We start from the raw sequence: 26240 nt of genomic DNA, 5'->3' as shown, positions 1-26240 counted from the left end.
GGGTGTTATATCTATACATTTGAAATGTCTGAGGTGTCCACTTTTTCCACCTGATCCAGAACTGGTTGTCAAATGGTGTAGAAATTGAGGGCACAGCCTCTTGTAGCTTAACAGTTTTTTCTAGGGTTAGATGATGCATAAACTCTCTAATCCATAGCTTGAAAGTTGGAGCAAATCTTTCTTTCATTTAAGCAATATTAGTCCAGTTGTTAGATTAAATGTGATTCTCTCCATTGTGTAAATAGTGGCCATAATGTAAACCATTGTCCCTGGTTTCTATATAATGAGCCGTTTGTGACCTATAATGGACAGAAACCTAATTAAAACCACCGATAAGAGATCTATAATTTTTCAGAGCGCAAACAAAAAGCAACACAAGGACTAAAAAAAGAAAAAAAAACAATCTTACTGTAAAACTGTCAGAGGAACAGAAAGAAAGAAGTGAGCAAAGCCGACACACAACCAGACAAGGACAAAAAATGCAAACAGAGAAAGATACAGGTGGCTGTCTGTGGAAAGTGTCAAGTCATTTTCTGATGCTTGCTTACCTCCAGTGAGATGTCGTCCCTGCTGGGTAAGTTCTGGCTGACTGCTGCCAGAGAGGCCTGCTCAATGTCCCGGATACATTTGTTGATGTTATCAATTGACGAGTCGCACTCCCGCTGGCCCGGGGCCTTGTCCCTGAGAATAAAATGGGAAATGGGAAAAGAGGAGAAACAGAAAGAAATAAAATGGTTGGAAAGAGTAATAAGAGTTAAGTTGAAGGATGATGTTTAGGAGGAAAAACAGGACAGAGAAGGTGAGGAAAAAAGAGGCATATAAGAAGACAGGACAAGAGAACAGAAGTGCAAATGTTAACATAATGAACACTTATTAAAAACGCAGACAGGTTCCAGGATGTCTCTCTTTTCTACTGGTTCCCTCATCTCATTGTTGCTCAGATCACATCTGCTGTAGCCTGTAGGGTCTCGTCACTACGCAGGGAGATCAAGCTGAGCAGCCAAATTAGCTCTGAAGCCTCTGAGTGGTCTGGGGCAGCGGCCACATGGGCAGAATAAGTTTAGTTAAACATCCATTTCCATGCATGGTGACATGCTGGAAATAAAACTAAAATAAAACCTCATCTGTGCATTTAATGAGACTAACAAAGTCATGAGGTTGCAGGATGGAGTTCAGTTGTGTTTTTTGACACCACCGTCTATCCCTGAATGATATTAAAAACACCGGGCTGAACTCCCAGCACTCAGTTTACAGTCTACAAGGAAGACGGTGATAAGGGCATGAGAACTGAGCGAGATGCTAAGCTGGCTGCGTGTGAATGCTAACGTGCAGATGTTCTGAGCTGAGCAGAAACATTAAAATTCAGTGCATTTGACACTGGGAATTAGTTCCTCATGAGCATCAGTTTTGTTCTGATCAAGGTCAAGTACAAAAGGTGTGAAAGAGGAGATTAAAAATTTAAGCTGCAGAGGAATAAGAACAAGCATTTGTCACGCCACGGTGCAGCATTTGGGCATCCGTTCTCAAGGACATTGCATTTGTCTCACAGGCGTTTTATAGAGAAATGTATTCAGTAAGTGGAAGTAAAAGCTACTTTACAATCTAAACTTAATTGTGAATTATTTAACACCAGTTGTAAATTTTCCTCCAATGACCCCCTTTGTTACGCCGTAGTTCAGAATGACTACATCACTGAGGAGACATAAAGTTCACAAGTGTAAAAATCTAGTAAAGGAATAAAACAACGTTTTGAAACTTCCTGGATTTTCTGCTAGCTGCCTGGCAACCTCAGCCTGCTGACAAGACTCAGTGAAGTCACTGCTCTTGGCCAAGAAATAGTCATAACGCCCCAGAAAAAAAAAAATTGTGGCTTCTATACTTTCAGGGTTTTCTTGGTACATATTAAACAAACAATATATAACATATTAAATAGTGCATTTTCGAGGTACTGGTGGGTGGATATCATGATTTTTGACATAGCAAGGCCCATTTCCAGCCCATGCTAAGCTAAGTCCGCCAGCTGATGGCAGTAACTTCAGATGTGAGTGTGGTATTGATTTTCTTATTTAACTCTTGGCTAGAATTCAAAAAAGTTAATTTTTCAAAATTCCTTTAAAGAAAGTGATTGGTGACAACATGCAGTATATGAAGGTCAAATTTTAGTTTGTAACAAACAGGGCTGCAACTACAGGTTATTTTCATGATCAACCAATCCTTCAGTCTATAAAATCTCAAAAAATTATGGAAAAAAAGCTCATCACAATATCCCAGAACCTCAAATTGCTTCTTTTGTTCAACCAACAGTCCAAAGCCCAAATACTTTTCATTTACAATCATACATGACAAAGAAAAGCAGAAAATCCTTATATTCCATTAGCTGAACCAGCAAATGTTTGAATGTTTTTGTTTGTAAAATTATCAAAATAATTACTAATTCATTTTCTTTGGATCAATTAATTGACTAATAATTACAGCTCTAATAATACATTTTTACCAACTAACCGGATGGCTGTGATGAGACTCTTGATAGAGTCGGACACGGTGCGGGAGTGACCGGCCAGAACAGACCAGGTGGGCGGGTCTTTGGGGTTGATAACTAATGACCGTGCAGTCTTGAGCAGGTGGGTGGAACTGTCAAGCATGGAACATGCTGAGTTGAGGATGGGCTCCTGTGCTGCAGACCCCTGCACAAAAAACAAATTAAACTTTAGCGAGAATGTAGATATTTATAAAAAAAAATCTTGTTTTTTCAGCCTGCTGTAACACCTCTGTTGATCAAATAATTTAATAGCTGTCCATGAATACCTCATTGCTGATTTGAGCAGGGACGCTGGCAAACTCTGGGTTGGAAGCAAACGTTGTCAGGTTTTCAACAGCCTCGATTAGCGGAGCCGTGGCAACTCGACACCTGTTCCTGTTCTCCTCAGAGAAATCTCCATCTAAAGCCTACAGAGGGAGAAAGATGACATTTGATTGAACTAGAGTACTTATTAACTTATCTGACCCAAGAGTCAAGAATTAAACAAATCACTGACAGAAGGTTGATGAGAACAAATATAAGTTTGTTTGAGAAATCACTCAGAGGATCAACCAGAATGATGCCACATCTATCACTATCACTTTACTGTTAAACCTACATCTATATTTAAAATGTGCTATGCCAATTAGGGGACAGAGCCAACCCTTTGACAAGACTGGCAAACAAATCTTACCTTGATGGTTTTGACCAAGTTGGCAGTGCTGTTGGCCACCTCCTTGGCAGACTGGACAAAGTGCCTCTTGGCGACGGGGTTGGTTGTCTTGGAGGAAGCCAGGCGGCAGGCGTTGCACAGTGCCGACGTATGCTTAGCAACAATGGTGGCTGCAGAGAGCACCTGCCACAGTATAAACAGAAAGAAAATCAGTAACTGAGACCTCAAACAGTTTATTAGTAGATGACAACACAAGTCCTGCCAATCTTAAAACCATCAGATCCTTGCACTACATGCATTTCTATTTACTAAAAGGCACAGTATTTGCTATTGTACTGTAATTGCACACACTACCCTTAAACGTGTGGTACAGACTTGCAAGCTGGAAGCTGACTTGTGTAAGAGCGCTGTTAGTCTTGAACAAATCATGTTGTTGAAGACAATAAAGGTGATAATGAGGTAAAAATTGGACTTTCAGACCCGCAGTGAGACATGTGGGTACACACTTGAACACTTCTGCATCAGGTATTTGCAGAAAATATACAATTGTGGGAGCTATGAAACAATGATTTTGTCAACAATTTTTCTTGGGTTTAAATCATAAATGACAAAATTTATTTTTGAACACTTCTATTTAAAAAGTATGCTTCATTTAAACAAGTCTGTCATGTCAACATGAGGAACAAATTAAGGAATATTTTTATACAGGATTAACATGACAGGAAATCAGCAAGCACTCTGAGCAATACATGAACCAATAGTCAGATTATTTGATGTGGGGTTGTATGAGGTACTTGACTGTATTGACAGTCAGTTTTATCAGCTATAGTAGATGCTGGGCGAAATGCCCAGAGTTTGGAGCAGCGGAGACGGACATCAGCAGGGAAGCAAAGTAATGTACTGCTGTAGACTGTCAGAAATAAAATCAATATCAGTTTAGTGTATGCTATATTTAGAATTTTTAAGAAAAAGAAGTGCTTTACTTTGCCATCAAACAGCCTTTTCTGACAGGAAACCGTCATTAAATAAGCCAAATATCTCTCCAGACCTGAACTATCCTTTATAAACACCAAAGTCATACAATAACACACTAAAAGCTGGTACACCAGCAACTGCTGTGTCTACTGCAAAGTAAAATTACTGATTCCACCGATGGAGTTTGATTGGTTTGGAGAGAGTGATATTTGGCTTATATAACGGCAGTTTCCCGTCACAAAAGGCTGTGTAAGTAAGAAAAGAAAAGCAGTGAAAATATTCTAAATATAACATACACTTAAACTGCTATTTACTTTTTTTAGGTGGACCTTTTTTTTTAAAGTGGCTAACATACCTCTTGCCAACACCTAAACCTGTTATAATGCAGATCAGACTGACAAGTTTTTGCCTAATTACTATACAGGGAGTACGGTAAGTGCATGTACCTGGGAGGGACTACTGTCAGGGTCTACAAGATTCTGACAGGCCATCTGGATCGCCTGGTTGGCTTTGGCAAACTGGATGGGATCCACCAACCCCTGGTGCCCCGCCTGACTGTTAGGATCGGACACACCCACCAGGTAGGAGGCCTGTGGGGTGAAAAAAAAACTCTCATCATCAAAAACAAAGATACAATATCATCCATTTAACAGCTCCTGTACAGTGAGTGCTGTTTCTCTTCCTCTGTACCTGTCCTGCAGCTTCAGTGAGGCCACACAGGGCTTTTGAGGCTGATCCTACACAGTCTCCAAATGCAGTTACGTCTCCGGTTTTGCAGTTCTGAGAAATACCTGCCATGGACTCTCCCAGGACCTGGACAGAACATAGAGGGAAGAAGAGAGAAGGATGCTTAGGATACTAAGCTCTGTGTGTGCAGAGGGCTCCGGTGTTTGATCACTAGGGCTGTTTGATTTGAAGGCCAACCTTGGAGTTCTCCATCACACTCTCGATACAGTCGAAGTAGGAGAGGTCACTGACTGGCTCGTTGGGATTGTCCAGCATTCCTCTGACAGCCTGGGAGATGAATGAGCAGTATGAGTATTAGATAGGATTTCCTAGGTTATATATTTTCACAAAATTCTCTCTGGTTAATGCCAGAAGAAAGAATCAGTAGAACTGCAAATTACTGTTATTTCTTCTGGGACAACACAGATAGATGAGGCAAATAAGACTCTCGCCAAGTCTTTGTTGATATGATTGCAGACTGTTCGTGTTTGATAACAAGGTTGTTAAGTTTTGTTTACCTCCAGCTCTCTCAGGGCGTTGTCGCACTCCTTCTGGCCAGGAGCCTGCTGTGTGCACAGCGTGATCAGCTGGTTAATGCTGTCAGTCACTGCTCTGAAATAGGGAAACAAACAGGAAAATGATTTAAAAAAAAATCACATCCCAGTCCTGAAGGTGTATGGTAATAATAAGTGTTTGTGAGCATGCTGCCTTCAACACATGTGAGCACATTAATTGGACGGTTTTTGTGTGTTAACATAATAAAGTCTACTGTTGTCTACAGTAGATGGCAGTCGACATGCCCTCAGTTTGGAGAAACGGAGAGGAGAACAAGCTCAGAAGCTAAGTAATGTACTGCTGCAGACAGGGCCAGGAGCAAAACATATTTCAAACATATTAGGTCTAAATAAAAGATCAATATCACGTTAAGTACATGCTATATTTAGAATATTTTAAATGTTTTACTTTGCCATCAGGCAGCCTTTTATTGCCAGAAAATATTAGGTACAAACACTATGGATTAAGTGTGTATGTGTGTGTATGTGTCCAGTTGTGGTACCTTGCAGCAGCAGCTAGCAGGTTCTTGGCATTTGCTGCTGCAGGATCAACAGACAGACTCTTAGCTGCCAGCAGCAGCTTGCTGGAAGCCATGGAGATGTTCTTTAGGTTCCCAATCACCTGCACCTGGTCATCCTTTTTCTAAAACAACATCAAGTCATAACATCAAGCACACATCAACATAGCTTTGACAGACTTTGACATTCTTGTGTAACTGATACAAGACTGACCTGAGTGTGGCCGGCCATCTCTATACCAGCATCCAGGAACTCATCAAAGTCTTGGCTGAACTTTCCAGAGGCAACCGCCAGCTGGCTGCTGGAGCCTCGGGAGGCGTGGACCACCTCGCCCGCTGACTGGTTCAGGTCTGCCGCTGTTTGGTTCAGCTCGCTCTGGGCCTCCTGGAAGGACTTGGAGGCTGGAGGGATCTGAACGGGGGATAAAGAGAAGCAAGATAAGTATTTAAGAATAAACTTACGTCCCTTATTGTCTGCACTGATACTGTATGTGGTGTAGTGTAACAGCTATTCCATCTACACTTTGGTTAACTTCACCAGTCCAGCCGTGAGGTAATAAAAGAAACCTGAACTTGAAACTAAAAGAAAAGATTATTAAGAGGGTCCCTGCTGTGATACTGCTAGCAGGAGAAAGAGGGTACTGAACTCAAATGCTGATGTAACAAGTCAAAAACTACTGCATCTCTCCAGCAGTCAATTTCCTTTTCTAACTTGTAAGCATCATTAATCTTAATACATTCCTCAAGGATCTTTTTGCTGTGGGGGTATTTAAAGAAAAACACATTTAACACATTGGTAATTTTGCCGTCAGAGCTTGGGTGAGTCACAGACAGAGCTCACAGTTTCAATCAGCAGCTTCTTGCTGGCCTCTCCGATGCTCTTGAGAGCCATGTCCACATCCTTCTGGCCGGGCAGACAGTTGACGCAGTTGTTCAGGGAATGAGATACAGCCTTGGCCACCTGGAGCACACAGCAGGTTCACAGCAGACTGAGTTAGAGTGACCAGACTGAGCCAGAAATTTGAATTTAAAATGAGCAAGAGACAGTCTTACAGAATAACAGACAATTTTGCATTTTGTCTCTTTAATAAATATCAACCAACACGTCTGTGTGTCCTCTTTGATCATGCAACCAATCACAAAGTGGGCTGTCAAATCACAACGGCCAAAATAGAAGCACATAATAACATGGAAAGGACCTTAGAGACAAAGCTCACTGAGACACAAACAAGAGTGAGTAAGTTAAACAACCAATGCTTCTTTTAATATAATTTTATAGTACATAGCAATATCAAATGACAAAGTACCATTTATATTAGAGTTTTTAAGACTAATAAAATGCCTCATTAGTATGTTTTTGTGATTCCCAAAATACATATTTTTTTATCCTACCTGCAGACATCTAGATTGCTTTGGTGTGAGTTGTTGAGTTGTGGAGATATCAGCCATTACACCACCCTCTCTCAAATATAATGGAACAAGATGGCAGTCTGTTTATGGTGCTCAAAGCACCAGAAAGTGCATTTGGACATTCAACAGCAGTGTCTTCTTCCAGCAACCACGGCACCTTTCCTTAAGATCCACAGACCTTGTTGTGAGCAGTTTCATGTAGGAACTATTTTATTTCCACTGAACTACACCCACCAACCACCAGACATCATCATTGCTTACATCCTGCACTGTCACGAGCACAAGCCTCTCATCCATGAGTAGATGCACGAAAAAAATAGTTCTTACATTAGACTGCTCTCATCAAAGTCTGTGGATTGTCCTGAGTAACTGGGTCATGTTTTCTGGAAAGAGACATTGCTGTTGAATTCAAATAGGGTTTTTTTTTGGCACTTTGAGCACCACAAGCCAAATGCTATCTTTTGCCATTAAATCTCTAGAGTAGACAGCTCTAAAACTCACCAGCTCTCACCAAAACAATCTAGATGGATAAAGAGCAATTGATTTGGGGGTGTACTGTCCCTTTAAATTCTCTACATTATGAGGACAGAAGGACAAGAGATAAATTATTAAAGGTACCTGGCCTGAAAATATGCCACCACGTTTATTAAAAGGAGTCCCTTGCTGTATTTGACAGGTGTTCACTTTCATGTATTACTGAACAGATGTACACATTCATCTGGCTCAGACTGTGTCCATGAGGAAATATACTAAGCAAAGAAAGAGGCATCATTAGGCAAAAAAGATGAAACGCTTTTCAAGTGTACATGGTTGCATGTTTGACTTCTTGCATATAAACATCTTTAAGTCACATTATTTCTACGTAAAACACAGGGGATGAGCTCTATGAAATGTTTACCATCATTAAACTTTCTGTTTTTAGTCCAAATTCAGACTCTTCCAAGAGTTCAGATTTTAAATATTATGCATGATGTGTAATGCATTAAAAATGTAACTACATTATAAATAAATATTCATAAGACAGATACACACACTGTATGTGGTGAAGAAAACATAATAATGTTATATAAAATGACCTGTTAGAGGGTGAGGATGAGGTTAAAGTAACTGTAGTCAGATTACAAGTGAATCAGTGCTTGTAAACTAAAGTCTCACATGTTGATTTTTGTTCTGACAGCCTGCAGAATTGTCTTTGCAGTGACATTTGATAATGTCAGCTTTGTGGCACTGGTGCTGTAGTATGACAGAGAGATGAACTGAGCCTGCAGCACCAACAGTCACCCACAGTGCTACAAAAGACAGACATGCAGAGCAGACTCCATACCCCCGAGTGATCCTGAACAGTCTCACCTGTGCCAGCCTCTGCTGACTCTCAGCGTCTCCAGGGGAAATAAGCGCCTGCTTGGCCTCATGAATGAGCAGCGCCGAGCCCTCCATAACGTCACGAGCAGAGTCCAGCATAGCAGCCGCAGCCTTGGGGTCCGTGGTGGAGGCAGCGACGCCGCGGGCTGCCTGGGCCAGTGTTTTCAGGGCCTGGGCTGTCTCCCTGGCTGCTATTCCTATACACAGAAACAGAGGTAAGATTAGAGTACAGATCTGACCATCAAGAAAATATCTCAGAAACATCATGGATACATTTAAACATCTATGACACTTCATCATGTGCTCATTTTCAAACCCTAAAGAAAGACATCCTATTTGCACAGGGTTTTTTGTTTAATGCATAGAATGTTTTTTCTCTATCCTGACAAATTCAGGTTCTACAGAGAATCAAGACACTATAGAGAAAGTCAGAAATCTTTAAAAACACATATATAACTAAGGAGATCAAAAATAGGCAAGGTTAGTATGCTAAAAAAAAATCTTGTGCACCACACAAAGCAAACTATTTAGAGCACCATGTCAGATCAGGGCAAAACATTAACTGACTTTTGATGCTGTATATTGGAAAATTGAGTTATTCAGTCACATCTGCAGTAGTTCAAATATTTTAAAATATCACATGAAACAGAGAAAGAAGCTTTGTGTGCAGTTTATACTGCAAAGCAGAAGATGTTGGTGACTGCAAAATGAACTTGCAGTCAGAAAAGTGGTTCTTAAATGGAGGTCCGCACACCCTCCTTCCATTTCTACTGGGCTTGCAGATGTGATATTCTCTCTCAAGCTTTAGAAAGTTAAGTATTCACTGAGAGCTTCGACTGATTAATTTGTTTCAAAGTGGAAACCATTTATATAATTCTTCAATGCCCTGCAGAGGCTTCCTTCAGTTGTTCAGAGGCACTGAGTTGCATCATAGCCACCGACTCTGTGTTGTCAACACCAAGTCCTAGCATTGCAAATTGCAAATTTTGCAAATTTTAATTTATTTATTAACTCACATATTTTATTCTTCTGCTTCATACGTCTAACTCATATCATCTCGTTTAGTCTGTTCCCTCCTACCTGTAGGTTATTTCAGCCTCATAATCAGTTGTGTGTCAGTGACAGTTCTATAATATGTTTAATTCCAAGCTTGTAGCTACGATCAGGGCGCAATTTCCCCACTATTTCTACCAGCAAATGCTGGTAAGAGCTTCTAATATATGTGATTTATTTAGTATTTACATCTATTAATTTTTGGCTCCATTTTTGTTATTTCTTTCTCCATTTTATTCCCCGTTATGTTTATAGCAGTGACCGCAGATCTAGCCATTCATCTTCTATTAAAACTAATATTAATGCTCATGGTGGCTGTTGGGATCATGTATGTTCACAGCAAAAGTTGCATGTTTCTGACTAAGGAGTCGAGAGATACATGAAGCTTATTTGAAAACTGAAAGGCAGGTTTCATGGATAAGAGCAATGGCTGTTTCTAAAAATAGAAGTTCCAACCTGTGTAGTGTTCATTTCCTTGTGCAGCACATGTGAGCAGCTGAGCCATGGAGGATCCCACAGACTTCGAGGTGCTGCCCAGATCCTGAGCACACTTCTCCAACTAAAGCAGAGAGAAAGTGGGAAAGAATAAAACAGCTTTATAAATCAGAAACTAAAAATTAAATGTTAGGCCACAAACCTGTTAGACCATTTTGTAAAATCTGATTGAGCTAAATGCAAACTGCCATTTTTCATGATGGGTTTGGGAAAATGAAGCCTGAGTCAATCTCACGGATCTAAAACATTTCTTACTGATTCTCCGGGCAGTGGTTTCAGTTCGGCATTAACAGCAGCCAGCTTGGCATCTTGCAGCTCACTTCTCAGGGTCTGGATGGCAGTGAGCGCAGAGTCGATCTCCATGGGGCCGCAGGCTTCATGAGCCTAGAAAATAAAGAAAGTCTGCTGTCACTCACAGTTCACTTACAAGGGGGTTATTACTTCTGCCAAGAAGGCTAAGATTGGCTTGTTTGTTTGTTGGCTTTATCTGCATGTCAGCAGGATTACAGAAAAATTACTAGCCCGACTGGGTGAAACTTGATAGAAAGCTGTAGCATGGGCCAAAGAAGAAACCATTAGCTTTTGGATGAATAATTTTTCAAGGCTGTCAACACTGCAGTAGAGGTCAGATGAGATGATGGGGCTTCAGCCAGGGACAGTACATGTTAGCATTGTTACGTTTAGAAAATCCATTTGATGCCATGTTCATGGGACTTCTGGCCATAGCTAATTTGCAGTCCTCGTCTCTGGTTAGCCTTTTAAAGAATAAAACACAAGACTAAGACTAAAACAGACATGTGCAGAGGTCTTCTTGCACTTCTTACATATTATGTAAGAAGTGGTTTGTTGTACAACATTGACACTATTTTTGCACACATTTGTATTTTGAAGCTCATCATACAGCGTTTTTCCAGAATGATGTAAATGTATTAGACTTGTTTGTGCACGTATTTTCCATATTAAATGCACCGATTTAATGGATGCACTGCTGCATGTGTGTTTCTGTGCTCTACCTTCTGTGCAGACGTCCGCAGCTCAGCCAGGCAGGTGGCCAGGTTCTTGGCACACTGACCCAGTTGCATGGCTGCAGCCTGATCCGTCACTGTGGGAACGGATGACTTGGCTGAGGTCACCATCTTACTACCAGGCTGCAGAGTGGAAAAGAAAAAGGAACAAAAAGGTCTGAAATGTTTAATAAGAATGACCCTTTCCTTCAGAGCATTAAATAATTGGCAACACTGGACAACAACAAGGAACAGAGGTTAAATTATGTGGCAGTATTTGTGGAAACCCCACTGCATCAGCTCCAAAGTGCCACTGAGGCATTAAACACATAAACCACTGCTTCTTTAACTGCCTGCTTACACCAAAAAGAGGTTACAGACCTATTTTTAAAGGGATCCCCACATGGCAGAAACACTATTTATACTTTGTTCAGCCTGGTTCCCAATGTAGGACTGTCAAAGTTACTCGGTTTGAGTGTGGGGACATAAAGTTTTTACAATCCAGCAAAGCCGAGAAATGGTAAGACCTGTGTGTGTGTGTGTGTGTGTGTTTGTGTGTGTGTGTGCTGCACCTGTAGGAAGTTCTGGCTGGCAATTATGAGTGCTAGTTGTGCACTGATGTCCTCTGGTTTGGCCTGACTGCCACGCACACCCTGGACGAGTTGTGGGATGTGGTCTGCCACTGCCTACACACACACACACACACATATATACACAGCTTAAATACAGCCTCAGTTTAAAATACCTCTATTATTCTATTCAATAAATCATCAAACAAGCACAATAACAACAGTGTCACAAAACAACAAGAGCTACTCAAAAAGTGCTCAATAAGGATATGAAAGAAACATATTGTGAAATAAACAGTTTAAATATTTTATTAAAATAATGAAAAATAGCACAAACCAAAGAAAAAAAACATCAAAGAGTAAAAGACACACTACTGTCAGCACCTCACCTTACAGCTCTGCACCAGCTGCTGGTGAGCAGCCGTGTTCTTGTTGGAGGCGGCAGCGTTTTGAGCAGCAGCGATGGTCTGAGTTGCTGCAGCTGCAGCCTGCTTGGCAGCATTCTGAGGAATATTATAAACATCCACATGTAAAATATGGTTCAACAGTAGCTCTCTGTCTCTGTATCAGTCTCTCTTCAAGTGTCCATTCAGAACAAACACTTCTAAGATCAAATCTCTGATCTCTGTTGTCTCTGATGTTAAAAGATGAACTGTTGAACAGTTGTTGTAAAGAGTGCTGAAAATCTGTACTGAAGTAGAAGTACTGTTATATTCATGAAATATTACTAAACTACTAGAAAAACTACTGGTATTAAAAATACTTAATTATATCTAAAATATTCTTATGAAAGTAGAATATATTTAATTTTTAACCACTGATGTAAGGCATTATTAATAGCAGCCATTCAACTGAAAGGGGTTTTGTTTCTCCAAATTTTCAGTCAAAATTATTCCCAACTCCTGCACGGTTCTTTTGATATTTTTCTACATGGATTTGTGTTTCCTTACATTTTCAAAATTTTTACCCACATGATGACAAGCTGAAAGCATCTCTGTGAAGGTAGGCTGCATGAATAAATTATTAAAAATACTGCATTTGAGTGTAGATAGAGCATGAATAAAATATTGGTTCTCAAATTTTCATGTTAAATTTAAGGTCATATAACTTGCTTAAACATAAATACATTGTTTTTATATGAATATTACTATAATTAATAATGATGCAAAATATGATTACAACTGCACACTGTACAGCGATAAGCGACTACCCAACTTGTTAAATGTGTAACCACTGCTGTGAAATTCATTAACCCTGTTAATGAGTTGAATATTTCAGTTTGAAGTGGTTCTGAGCTGCGAGTCAAATAACCCTGAGGCAAATGAACCCATTTCAATCCACTTTGAAGACAGATTAATTTTCTATTTCAGAACCATTTAAAAAGAGAAACAGCAAACCTACTCTGTCTAAAAACCCTGACATTTAATGGTGAGAGACATGCTGAAATCAACATCTAAAACCCGCTGATCTTTAGTGCCAACTGATGCCTTCACTCGTACTTTATAGTATCCTAACATTTGGCACTTTAGAGATGGTGACATTTAGGACTGGTCTTGGTGTGAATGTCATGTATTTATAGTAAATATTTTCAGATTCAGGAAGAAATAGCCTCTTCCTAGAGTAGTTCTTTCTGTTGGGACAAAATGTGGCATCACCGACCTCCAGTCTGTTGATCAGTTTCTTCTTAATGGCATTCTGAGCAGCAGCGTTGGTGGCCACGCGTAGCCCCTCTGCCGCCTCCCTCAGTCTCTGCTGCTGGTCCTCATTCTCCGGGTAAGCTGCCGCGCCCTGTGAACACACAAACATATTTACTTAGATCATTTTTTGAGATATTACTTACACATACATTAATTTCCTGGAGAGCTACCCTCACCCTAACCTTAACCACTGATCCAGAAGGAAACACAGATTTTGTCCCCAATTGCACCAGCCATCCCCGATTAACTGGTCTTCCATCTGAAATGCCTTCTTGAAAATAGCTTAGGTCATACCCACACACAGATCAGGAAATACAGTACACAACTGGTAAGAAGGAAGGGAAACAGCTGCTGTGCTGGTAGGAAGAGACGTTGGTTGACCAGGACAATCTTTAAAAAGATGATTTTTCCCCACAATTTTGTGTCTCTGAAAAGCATTATTGAGTGACATCAATCATTACATCACACACACCTACTGAGATTAGCAGTAGACAACCACACGACTGCCATCAGCACATACAAGTAATCTTAAAATATCCAATTTGTGAACACAGACCACTGAAAATGACGCAGACTTAATCACTGCACTCAAACTCAGCTGCAGCTCCTTGTCACTCGAACAACCAGTTCTTTTGTTGATGGCTAAATGTCAGCGAGACACGCTGTTTATTTTTATCAGCACGCAGCTCTTTTTTTTAATCTTCCTGTTTATGAATCCAGCAGTACAAGTTAACTGGTTGTTCTGTGGAGACCAATATCACTTAACACCTCCACGTCTTCTGCTGTCAGACAGAAAGCTAAGCCTAACACCATTAGGTTAATTAACTGGGAACTTGGTGGCTTCACCTGCAGCTGAACAGAGAGGAGGGTATGCGTGTGTGCTACTGGAAACCAGTGTCATTAAGGTAATGTTTAACCACACAGATCACTACAGACACAACTATTACTATGAACAACAGTGTACAAACAGACAATTATACAGGCTGAAAATGTTATTTTTCCCCCAATGTACAACATTTGACATAGCATTAATCACAGTAAAATCATGTTAGTGGCCACCTTCGAATGAGTGGAGTCTGCAGCTGTCGTCTGCCTGCTGGCAACTGCTGACACCGTTTAAATATAACAGCCAATTTGCATAATTATTAAAAAGTGTTGATTTCCAGTGCACAAAGCGAGGTCTGTTTTACACTGATACAACACACATATAATAATAGTCTTGCTAAAGCAAATCATTACCTGATGAGGGATTTTTTTAAAAAAACAAGCAGTCAGCTGTAAAACATACACTTCAAAAACTAAACCGTACAAGCACAAAACAATCAGTTACCATGACAACTGAGGTCTCAGCCTCCATTCACACAGATAAAGATACAGCTGTGATGGCGGTAAGTCTGGCATCAAACCCGACCATCAAACCAGCCGGAGGGCGTCATTTAATTTCCATGGTGGAAGTGGAGGGTTGTTAATATCAGTGTGTGATTCTGTGGACAGATAATGAGACTGATGTAGAGAGATAGCAGATAAATAGTTTGGATAGAGGAAGATGGGATGAGCCTGGCCCTCGGCAGTCTGAGAGGAAAGAGTTCTCTTAATCATGTTAGACTGAAAACTTGAGGTTTAAAAAGAACTGGATGGCAAATTTAAACATCGTGTAAATTATAATAATATTTCAATCTTCAAACCTATAATTTTGTATTTCTTTGGCCATTCACTCTGTACTCAGATGTCTTCACAGGCTAATTCCCGACCATTGCTGTTTACAAGGGGAAAACACACTGCTATTAAACCAAAGGATTAGACCAGGCTCTGCATAAATAAATGAAATAAACAGGTCTGTTGCATTTCACTTAATTAACACTGTCCACTACCATGTTTACAGTAGATATTCAACATGATGCACAGTCCCAGCAAAGCAGCATTTCTCTGATTTGGTCATCTTAATAATTTAATGCAACAATTTAGAAATTACCACTATGTTTATGTATATTTGAGATTAAAGAGAGAAGAATTGTGGCTAAGAGAGCTCTGAGTCGCATTCAGTATCTAGTAAAGGACTGTAGGAAGCTTCATAGTAATTCTATGATAACTACAGAAACAGAAATAAAACCAAAGAGATGAGGTTTCTGCAATCTGCAAGCTCACCTCTAAATGCCACTGAATCCTACACACTGGTCCTTTAAAGCACAAAAATATGGTTTTTCTACCAACATGGAATTAGCATTTCCACCAAAAATAAATAGGTTTGGATTCCAAAAAAGTTTTTGTTGCCACCTGGAACAGAACAACAGCAGGTTTCCCTTGGAAACCAAAGTGAGCGTGTCGCATAGTAGAGATTCTTGTGCAATGAGCAATGCCCTCTGTTGATAACATCCTTGATTACAATGGTTCCTCTCAAAACTGGTGGAAATGTGGGCTGGTTTGCTAAATAGCACCATGGATCCATGAATCTTAAATAGAACTGGTTCAATAAGCAGAGCTAATTTGGTGGAAAAGGGCCTAAAGGGTTTAAAATCTAATTAGAACAGAAGAGCTCAAAAATTCAACTAAAAAAACCCTAACACAAAATTCTACCAACATACAAAATGAATTAAATGTCCATGGACCGACTGAATCATTAATTTATTGATTCATGTTTTGATGATCCAATTTCCAGTTTAGTAAGGAATATAACCATGTTTGCAGATGTGAACTTTTAAGAAAATACATTGTAAAATTTGAGAAACACATCTTGGGATTTGGGTGTTTTCAAATGAAAAAGCTGTCTGTGCCCTACATTTCTATTGAAGAAAGTTTTAAAGGTCATCTTTTATTAATAAAATAACATTACAAACAAGACAAACAGAATAGCTTCCCAAACTGTCATCCTTGGTCTTTTTCTTGCACGCATGCACATGCACGCACACACGCACACACACGCACACACGCACACACGCACACACACACACACACACACACACACACACACACACACACACACACACACACACACACACACGGGGGCTCAGCTTCTTTCCCTTCTGCTGTCATCGAAAAGGTCACATAGTATGTACAAGACAATAAAAGCCAGCCCTGTAGATTTTTATCTGGTCTTAAGAACTGCCACTGGTGTGATTAAAACCAAAGCTTTTCTGTGATATTTAGGCGTTCAGTAAACTTACTGCTTTTTGTTGACAAATGTTGAGACATCAATGCAAAATTACATAAAAATGAACAGAATAAATTTTGCATGCTTTATGTCTCACATAAGCCGCTCACCTTTGCTGCCTCCACCATCCTTGCGGTGGCGTCAGCCAGCAGTTTAGCAGCTGCCAGCAACTTCTTTGAATTGTCCACGTCCACCTCGGCCTCAGCGTCCGACCTCATGGCATTCACCAGGTCTGAGGTGGCCTGAGCCAACACCCGAGCCTGACGAACCATCTCTCCTGAGAGGAGACACAGTTGATTAGAGCATGATTGGAGAGGACAGAGGTAATGAAGAGATGAGAGAGAATGAAATGAGAAAAATCTGAGGGGGAGATTAATGGATGAGTCAGCTTGTTTTAACTTAATTGTATAACTCTGTCTTTTTGTTGTAAATCCTCCTGACTTTATAGTCATGAACAGTTTGGGCCAAAATATAAAATCCATCTTTATTTTTCTTGCAATAATAGTCAAACTACTACTTTCTCCTGTGCACATTAGAAATAATGATGCAATGCTGGAAAACCTGGGTGGAGAAGATACACATTTCAACAAACTGCTTTGATTTTTAATTAGATATGATTTTATTTTGTATCGTGGAGAGAAATTCAAAGTGTTCTTGTTAAAATGACTGATGCTGTAAGAAGCTGACTCATATTGTGACTGCTGTTCAACATAAGCATCCTAAAAGAGCAACTAGTAGGAGAAAACAAGACACAAAAGAAACAAACATCGTCCCTCAGCTCAGTGTGGTTGAGTTGGTTGCACAGTTGTATTTGCCTTCATATTATAACACCTGTAGGTGACTTGTGAAGAAACAATTGGATGCAACTACTCCACAAGCTCTGGTGTTTGTGACTCTCTCTGAAAGTATTTTGTGTTTATCAGACTAATGAGGAAAGACTGAAGGGAACAGAAAGGGATTGGTGTCTATATTCTCTCTGTCAAAGCAGCCCTGGCACGCCACAAAAGCTATTTGGCCGTAAGCCTCAATAATTCATGTGAATGTATCAGCTGATCTGCCAACACTGCACTACAGAGGGACTTTTTTTCCTCATCACATTTCATATTTGTACCTAAAGACCAGCTTTGACATAATCTGACACATTTGAGACCGGTTCAAAGGTGGTGTCTTCAGGCCCTCAGCAGAGAAAACAGCAATTCTACTTGTCTATCAAGTCAATCAATCTGACTAAGCCGGCCGCTGGGCTGGGACACTCTCTGTGCATCTCTGTCTATCTGTCCGTCTTCCTCTGCCGACAGGCCTGTTGACATCACTGTCAGCTTTTTCTCTGTGGCTTCACAGAGCTGACAGCGGCCAATTCAAACCCACCATCATGCCAGTCTCTCCGAGGAGAAGACGGGATAAAGCATGATACACAGAAAGACATCTACTCAGAAAACAGGAGCTTTGCTGTGGAAAGCAAGTTTAAAGCTTAGATGAGATTTACGTAGGTTATGTGCCAACAATGAGTCAATCTATTGATTAGTTGATTGAAAGAAAATTAGCAGTCAACTATTTTCTTAATTGATTAATAATTTCAGTTATTTTTTTTCCAAGTGAAAATGTCAAACATTTGCTGTTTTCAGCTTTTTAAATGCGAGGATTTATTGCCTTTCTGTCATTTCTGATAGTAAGTGAAGAGTCTTTGGGTTTTGGACTGTCTGGACAAAGGATGCAGACGACATTTTCAAAGAAATTGTGACGACCACTTTTCACAGTTTTAATCAATTAATCATGAAAATAATTGGAAGATTAATCAAAAATAAAAAGAACTCTTAGTTACCCTATTAAGTGCATTTTTATTCTTTATTTGCAACAACTGAATTATTAACACTAAGGCCAGAGATATACTCGCTGTTAAACCACACATTTGCATTGTGTTAATTTCTGGTGGCATGCACAACCATCACTCAAAATGGACACATGATAGAGGAGGTAGCCATGATGCGTTGGACATGGAGGGGTGTAGCTCATGCTTGAATGTGTAGTTAAAAGCAAGTATATCTCCTGCCAAAGACTACAGCCACGTTAGCGGCATGGAGAATGTACTTGCGCACAAGCAGAACTTTGAGCTAAAAGCTAACATCAGCATGCTAATTAGCTCAATGCTAATATGTTGAGGTTTAACAAGTATGATTTTTATCATGTTTACCCATTTATTTTGGCATATTAGCACAGTGACATTTGCTAATTAGCACTAAAAACTGAGCAGAGGCTGATGAGAATCTCATTTGTTTTGCAGGTCATAAACGATGTAGAGCTGCAATGATTAGTAAATTAACCAACTGTCAACTAGGGATGCACAATTAGTTGACTATACAATTAAATGTCCCCACCTACGCTAGTCGGCACCAGAAATCCTAGTCATTTAAAATATTTATCAATATTTTATTCATGCACGATGCCAGTTATCTGTTGCCTCTAAGATTTTATGCATCCATTCAATAATTGCTGAGACATTACACTCTAAGCTTAAGATGTCCACCTCATAGAGTTTCTAGGGGAGGAGTCAGTGGGTTACAAGGTCATAAGGCTTCATCCTCTGTGGACCATGAATTTCTGCACAAAAATCATGACAATCCATCCAATAATTGTTGCGGTATTTCAGTCTGGAATGATCTATGAAATACAGACGTAATAGAACCAGACAGCCATTGAAAGCAGCCTGGCTGTACTCTCCTGCTAATGACTCCTTAAACCATGACTGCTTTTCAAATGAAAAGTAAATTTTCACTTAAAGGGCAATTAATAAACCTAAGTACCCCATATAATTGCTCACAAACAAAAGTACATTAATTTCAACTGATTTCAGCCCTTTTCTGTATTTTATAGCCTTTGCAAAATTGGACAGTGGCTGGATGCAAATGCACAATTATAAATCCTTCTTTCTCTTAGCTTTTTATTTCCTTTGGACTCACCTGCATCTCCCATCGAGCTGAAGATACTCTCAGTGACGGTCATAATAGTGTCTGTGGCCTGGTCATAGCGCCCGATAGGCTCTCCCCTTGACGTGTACTGACGGACGTGTTGCAGGAGATCTCCCAGAGCCTGACTCACCACGCTGGCTGCTGCGCTCACCTTCAATACAGGAGATGAATATCATCAATGTTAGTGCCGTGGTTCTTAAGCTGCATTACTCCCTGCTTCTTATTCCATGAGGCTGGGGAGAAGCACACTGGACTCATTATCTTCATTGCTTCTTAAGCTGGGTGTCAGTGCATGAACTGAATAGTCTAAATAACAGCCCACCATCTTAAAAGTCAGTGTTCTAGTCAACTAATTTGTTCAATTGTTTTTGTGTTGTCTGGTAACAAAAGTGTGGAACAATAGAGTTGCTCTGTTATTTATGCAAGCTGACCTGTTTGAGAAGCTCGCCGTCCTCTGTGGCTGAGAGGCAGGCCTGGACGCAGCTTTCCACTGAGCGATCCACCAGCTTTCCAGCCTCAATTAACTGCTCCTGGCACACCGGTGAACTGATGGTGGGACTCACCACCTACAACAACCACAAGTGAGTGTGGTGTATAAAAGTGTATAAAAGAAAAAAAAGGAGGAGGAATGAAGGACATAAAGAAAACAAAGTTCAATTCCATCTCTAATGTAAAGAAAAGTTAAGAGACAATGGCACCATATGGTTTAAAAGTTATCAATATGTAAAACATTTGTCTCCAGTTTAAAAGTCCTAATGGTGAAAAAAAAGAAAGAAAGAAATATAAAGGCTGGGTAGCCACAAGAAAAATTAAATTTAAACCTCTCTTTAAAGACCAGTTTAGTTTTCACTCTAACCCTAGATTAAACTGATTACTGTTGCACCAAAACCAAATTCCAGTTGAAAAAATGATCCAGTATTAACTTTAAACTTACATTGAGGTGGTTTAACATTTAAAAAGGGCTGCCTCTTTGCCTGACAGCAACTGGCAGATTGTTTTAACAGTCTCTTTAATTTCTGTTATGATATATATATCTATTCTGAAATCTTTTATAATCTGACCATATTGCTCCATTAATTCAGCCAACAGGTTTTTCTCAAAGGAGGAGAAATTGTCATGAGCAGGCCAGATTTTTTATGTAGCTACCAAATAATGAAATGGAAAGTTACTGACTAGTACTAGTAACAGCACTAACAGCAATCAAATTTATTTATTTTTTATTTATTTATTATGGGAAAGCAAGAATCTCCATACTGATTAATCCTATTTAATTACAAATTACATTAATAACTTGAATAACAGACAATCATTTTTAATTGTTGATCAGAGTGCTGCTTATTTTTAAATCTGGATTTACTCTTTTAAAACCTAGCTTTGCTAAACTCTGATTAGAACCAACCTTCAATTAAATTAATCATTGTTGGTGCAATTTCTCTGAAGTGAAAATTGGCGGTATTCAATAATTCAATATTGCTCACAGTAACCTTCATCTAATTTCCAAACATAAATGATAACATATTTCCAAGGAATAAACACGCTGATAAACACTCCTTTCATCAGTAAATCACAGATTACAGTTCACACAGAACAGAGGACAGAAAAAAGGAGAGGAGAAAAACATTTGAAAGGGATTCGGCAGATGGTTCTTATCACACTGCCATGCAGAGAGGTGAGGATTTGTTTACTAAATGCAACTATTCAGATTGGGAGCCAGGAGGGCATTTAAACTAATTAGAGGCATGTGGGTTATACAATTAAGGATGTGCTAATATGATGAGGGCACAGGGTATTTAACACTACCTTGGTGCATCCTGATATATTCACTCTCCTAAAATGCTTATTTTTAGCTGCAGATTGTAGGTTATTCAAATATTTGAGGGAAAAGATCTCTCTATTTACCAAACCCCAGTGTACAGTCTACTTATGAGAAAGCAAATGGGGTATTATTGTCAGGCACTCAACCAAATAACTTTAACAAAAGCTTCCCAAGAAATATCCTTACACCACAGCAAGTGTAATATTCAAATCTGAGACAGATCTGACATTATAAATGGAAGAACATTGCACCAGCAGTGTATCATTTACATAATATCCACTGAATTTACTTCTTGAGAACTGAGTGAATATTTGCCAAACACTGATATGATGCGAGTCATTAAGTATGATTCTCTTATTTTCTGCTTGGTAGCAGTGGTGAATGTTCAGCAGTCATGGGATTTTTTTTTTAAACAGCTTTCTTCAGATCATCTGAATGTCTTACAAAAATGTTGTCGTACCTTGGCACACGCCACCAGCTGGGAGGTGGACAGGGCACACTGGGTGGCGGCAGCAATGACCCGGTTCTGAAGCACGGTGTCCTCTGCGACCTGGGCCACATTCTTGGCCTTCAGCACCAACATGGCCGCAGCGTTGGCCACTGCTTTGGCCAGATTCATTAGGATGTCCTACAACAACAATAACAACAACCAGTGGTAAAGATGGAAACATACAAACTATCTCAGACTATACGTGTGCAAACCCTGATATCATGTGCGGTTGTAGTAGATGAGTTACCTACATCTACTATATCTACTACAGAAGATGCTGACCAGCATGTTTGAGAAGCAGAGAGAAATGTCAACATGGAAACTGCACAGCATTGTACTGCTGTGGGTGGGGTCAGCAGCAACAGGTATTTTAGCCACTAAAAAAGGTCCGACTCAAAAAAAAAAAAAAAAAAAAAAAAGAAAACCCTATCAGTTAAAGTGTACGATTTATTTAGAATATTTTCCCCACGTTCGCTTGCCATCTTTGCCACTGGACAGCCTTTTCCAACGGGAAACCACTGTTATATAAGCCAAATATTGCCCTCCTCAAACCAACCAAATTCCAAAGGCAAAACTGCCACTGCCTCGATCTGTTAGTTAGTTTGTTTTATTGTGTGACCTTGGTGTTTTAAAAGGATAGTTCACATTCATCAAAGTTACACAAAAACAAAATAAAGTAACAGATTGAGACAGTGGTAGACTCCCCTTCTATTAACTAAAATTACTAATTTGGAGTTTGCTTGGTTTGGAGAAAGAAAGATATTTGGCTTATATATGTGGTTTCTTATCATAAAAGGCTGTCTGACATCAAGATAAAGCTGTGAAAATATTAAAAATATAGCGTGCACTTACACTATATTGATTCTCTTAAGGTGGACCTTTTTTAAGTGTCTAAAATACATTTTGTTGCTGACCCTGTCTGCAGAAATAAACTGCATAGCTTCTGTGCTGGTACTCCTCTCTGCTTCTCCAAACTGGGGGCGTGCTGAACGGCATCTACTGTATAATACACTGACTATCGATGAGTACTTCAATCAACGTTACATTAAATAATCTGAACTATCCCTTTAAGAAACATTTCACAGAAATAGGAGAACTAAAAGCCATCTAATTTAATTTTTAAGAGGACAAGCTTCAGTGCTTATTTGTACATTATAAACATATACTTAACAATATGAATCTCAGTAAAGGCCAGCACTGACATCTAATCTAATAAAAACACATTTACCCACTGCACATCTGTCCAACTCATCGCTGAATTACTTTAAAGTACTATAACACACTCACGTGTATTCTGTGACAGGCAAGCTGAAGCTGTATAAAAAGTTTTATACATTAAAATAACAATCGTAATTCAGCCAAGAAAAACACAAGCTTAACAGCTAGAATAGCATTCAACAGAAACAAAAACATCCAGCTAGAATATAAAAATATTCCCTCCATATTCCCCTGGCTATTACAGTGTGTTTTTGATTAACTGAGTGGCAGTTCCTCAGGACAGAGTTTTCATTGAACAGTACACAGTGTGGTGCTGATGACAAATGGATGGGGTGCAGCATGATTACCTGGAACCTCTCGTCGGTCTCACTCTCTCCAATCTGGCGCAGGAGGTCTCCGCTGGCCTGGCCAATACTGCCTGCTGCTGTCAGCACAGTCTGTCTGGGCTGCAGACACACGCGCACACACACGAGCACACACACGGAAAGAGAAAAGCATTAGGATGTGAAACTGCATTTAGACGCTGGGTTGAAAACTACATCATCTTGCATCGTGAGATATGCTTCTACTTAACCTGTACAGTGTTTAAATGTGCTGCATGCTGCATTGAAAACAACATCAGTGCCATTTACTGAGTTATTAACACACAAAGACACAATTAATTCAAACAAACAGCCCAGATTTCTTCATCTAACTCGCCTACAGGCTACAAATTATCTTTCCATCTACTTGCATGCATAATGCACAAGTGTATAAAGCTCAGGGTCGTCCCAAAGCCAGATAGGTCTGTACATTATGCAGATTACCAGCTACAGCCTGTACAGTACATTAACTTCTCAATGATACTTCCACAACAACAAACTCCTAATAGACCTCAGTGAGAACATTACAGTCCTGCAACCCAAGCAGATGCAGACTGCATTAGAATAAAGTGTCATTTACAGTATTTTTTTTTACGGAAGTTCTGTTTCCATAAAGGCTCCAGACGCCTGACATTCAGCCTAGCCTCAGTCTGAGGTCTTCATTCAGACTGAACAGGACAATTCAGTTAGCTGAAGCTGGACAGCAGCAGAGGATGTTAATATAATTAGATGCAGTTTTTTGAGGACCAGGAGACATGCTGTATTATTAAGAGATAATACACTGTCTGAGAGTCGAGCTGCTCTGTGGCAAATTTGATTAACTTTTTAGGTAGTCAATTTGGATGAAAAAAAAAAACGTGTGTAGACAACCCAGTGCGCACACACAATCTGGCTTTTCAAGTAACACAAATGGTGAAAATTTTGCTTGCTGCATGGGCTCAACTCCAGACTCAGACTTTACTTTCACACATTATTCTCCATTTTCTTTCTCTTTCAACAATCTCTCCTCTCCATCCACATGCCCTCCCCCTCCTTCTCCATTTGGTTTGGGCTCAATACAGCATGCAATGTTTGCTTTCGTTTCTCATTTCACTAAAATCTCTCTTTATGTACTTCAGACTTGTGGTTGGACATCAACACCAAAAGCCAGGAGTACATCTGGCATGATAAACACAATAAATAAACAGAGGGAGCGGAGGGAAGACTGGTTTAAGAAGCAAAAGCAAGAGAAATGTATGATATTATATAACTTATAGATATTATACTAATATGTAAAGCATAACAAAAAAGACTGACAATGCTTTGATAAGACGTGGTGTCATTATCTCAGGGTCTGAGGTTCCTTTGCTTACCTCTCCAGAGGCAGGCTCCACAGCCTTCAGCAGGTCAGACACAGCCCCTGCTAGTGTCCGGGCAGCCCTCATCAGGTCATTACCTCCGCCAACGTCATCCTCCATCAGCGCCGCCAAGAGCTTCACACCCTTTGACATTTCTGTCAGGTTGGAGGAGATGGTGGTGATGGCGCAGCCCACTGCGGTGTAGTCTGTGTCAGTTGGATCGCCTGAGTATGGGGAGAAAGGATAGTATTATTAAGAGTCATCAGATGAAAAAGGGAAGATACGTAAGATTCACTGACTCGTATAGATGGTCAAACCATTCAACCGCGAGTCAAAACTATTTGGTCCATTTTAGCAGAAGGAAATAAGCAAGAAAAAGTACAGAAATTAATCAGAATGGCACAGAGCCAATATCTGCAAAACCGAGGTACAATATGAACAAACTATTAGATCTTCAGCGATGTTAATAAACACCAGACTGATGGAAGGGTTCTGGTCCAAAGTCACTAATTGGCTGGATAATGTTATTTGTGCAAAAAATAGCACCTCTAAAATATACTTGCAAAACTGTGGACACATCTTCCCACTTGAACAGGTTTCATTACGGAAAAGCTTAGAATACCACAAAGGCTACGCAGCAATATATAATGTAGGCTTGCTCTAAAATCAAGACATTAACTTTCTTCATTCTATTGCCAGTGAACTGCAGTAAAGCTGAGCCTTGGTGGCAGACAAACAGAGCACGTTCTGCTGAGTCATGCCAGTTCCACTGACCAGCTGTGAGGTTGACAACAGAGGCTGTTCCTGCAGTGATGGCGTCGACCTGGGAGTGGATCTCATGTTTTGACTCATCCATCTTGTTCTGGATCCATACCTTGGATGCCTACGTGCACAGAGGTAGAAAACATAAAAAATTGTAATTTACATGCATGAAACAGACCTAAACCACCAGCACTGTTATTTATTATTATGCACAGTAATAACTATCAATTTAAATTTTGCTTTATGGCTGTTTCACATTACCATAGTATGTGTACAGAGTGTGAGTATGTTAACTGTAGACATGTGTGTGTGCACTGTATATTACCATGTCCTGTCCCAGTGGTGGCAGGTTGTCGACCTCTCCCAGGTCAATCTGGGCCTTCTGCACGGCCTGCATACTGGTGTTGATGGTTCCCATCAGAGCCTGCTGTGCTGAACTCTACATGTACAGGAAGATAAACAGGCTCTCACAAAATGCAGCCTGGAGTCATTTTTAAAGAAACCTTGCTGAGGGAAGATGATTGTCCCCTTTGTGAAGCTAATTGTTAGCATGTGTAGAATCCCGCTACGAGGAGGGTAAAAAGGTG

The 26240-nt window shown here is 40.0% G+C and overlaps 1 protein-coding gene across 1 annotated transcript in view; it reads right to left on the bottom strand.

Moving 5' to 3' along the window:
• LOC146333122 (talin-2) overlaps positions 1-26240 on the bottom strand; it is a 152974-nt gene that overhangs the window by 22200 nt on the left and 104534 nt on the right. Inside the window, exons 15-40 of the mRNA XM_084719775.1 lie at positions 25979-26092; positions 25666-25774; positions 24907-25115; positions 23540-23638; positions 21945-22112; positions 20100-20234; positions 19660-19819; positions 16813-16979; positions 13517-13645; positions 12247-12360; positions 11861-11974; positions 11298-11432; positions 10540-10668; positions 10246-10348; positions 8725-8933; positions 6806-6925; positions 6179-6376; positions 5950-6089; positions 5411-5504; positions 5091-5180; positions 4857-4979; positions 4613-4756; positions 3213-3374; positions 2806-2946; positions 2503-2684; positions 549-681 (exon numbers count right to left, since the gene is read on the bottom strand). Coding sequence (XP_084575901.1) covers positions 549-681; positions 2503-2684; positions 2806-2946; positions 3213-3374; positions 4613-4756; positions 4857-4979; positions 5091-5180; positions 5411-5504; positions 5950-6089; positions 6179-6376; positions 6806-6925; positions 8725-8933; positions 10246-10348; positions 10540-10668; positions 11298-11432; positions 11861-11974; positions 12247-12360; positions 13517-13645; positions 16813-16979; positions 19660-19819; positions 20100-20234; positions 21945-22112; positions 23540-23638; positions 24907-25115; positions 25666-25774; positions 25979-26092 — 3621 coding nt within the window. The remainder of the gene's footprint in view (positions 1-548; positions 682-2502; positions 2685-2805; positions 2947-3212; positions 3375-4612; positions 4757-4856; positions 4980-5090; positions 5181-5410; positions 5505-5949; positions 6090-6178; positions 6377-6805; positions 6926-8724; positions 8934-10245; positions 10349-10539; positions 10669-11297; positions 11433-11860; positions 11975-12246; positions 12361-13516; positions 13646-16812; positions 16980-19659; positions 19820-20099; positions 20235-21944; positions 22113-23539; positions 23639-24906; positions 25116-25665; positions 25775-25978; positions 26093-26240) is intronic.

This window comes from Lutjanus erythropterus, chromosome 1 (genome assembly GCF_056507025.1).
Source record: "Lutjanus erythropterus isolate fLutEry1 chromosome 1, fLutEry1.hap2, whole genome shotgun sequence".
In the NCBI taxonomy this organism is placed as follows: Eukaryota; Metazoa; Chordata; class Actinopteri; order Lutjaniformes; family Lutjanidae; genus Lutjanus; species Lutjanus erythropterus.
This window is presented reverse-complemented; position numbering and strand designations above follow the sequence as displayed.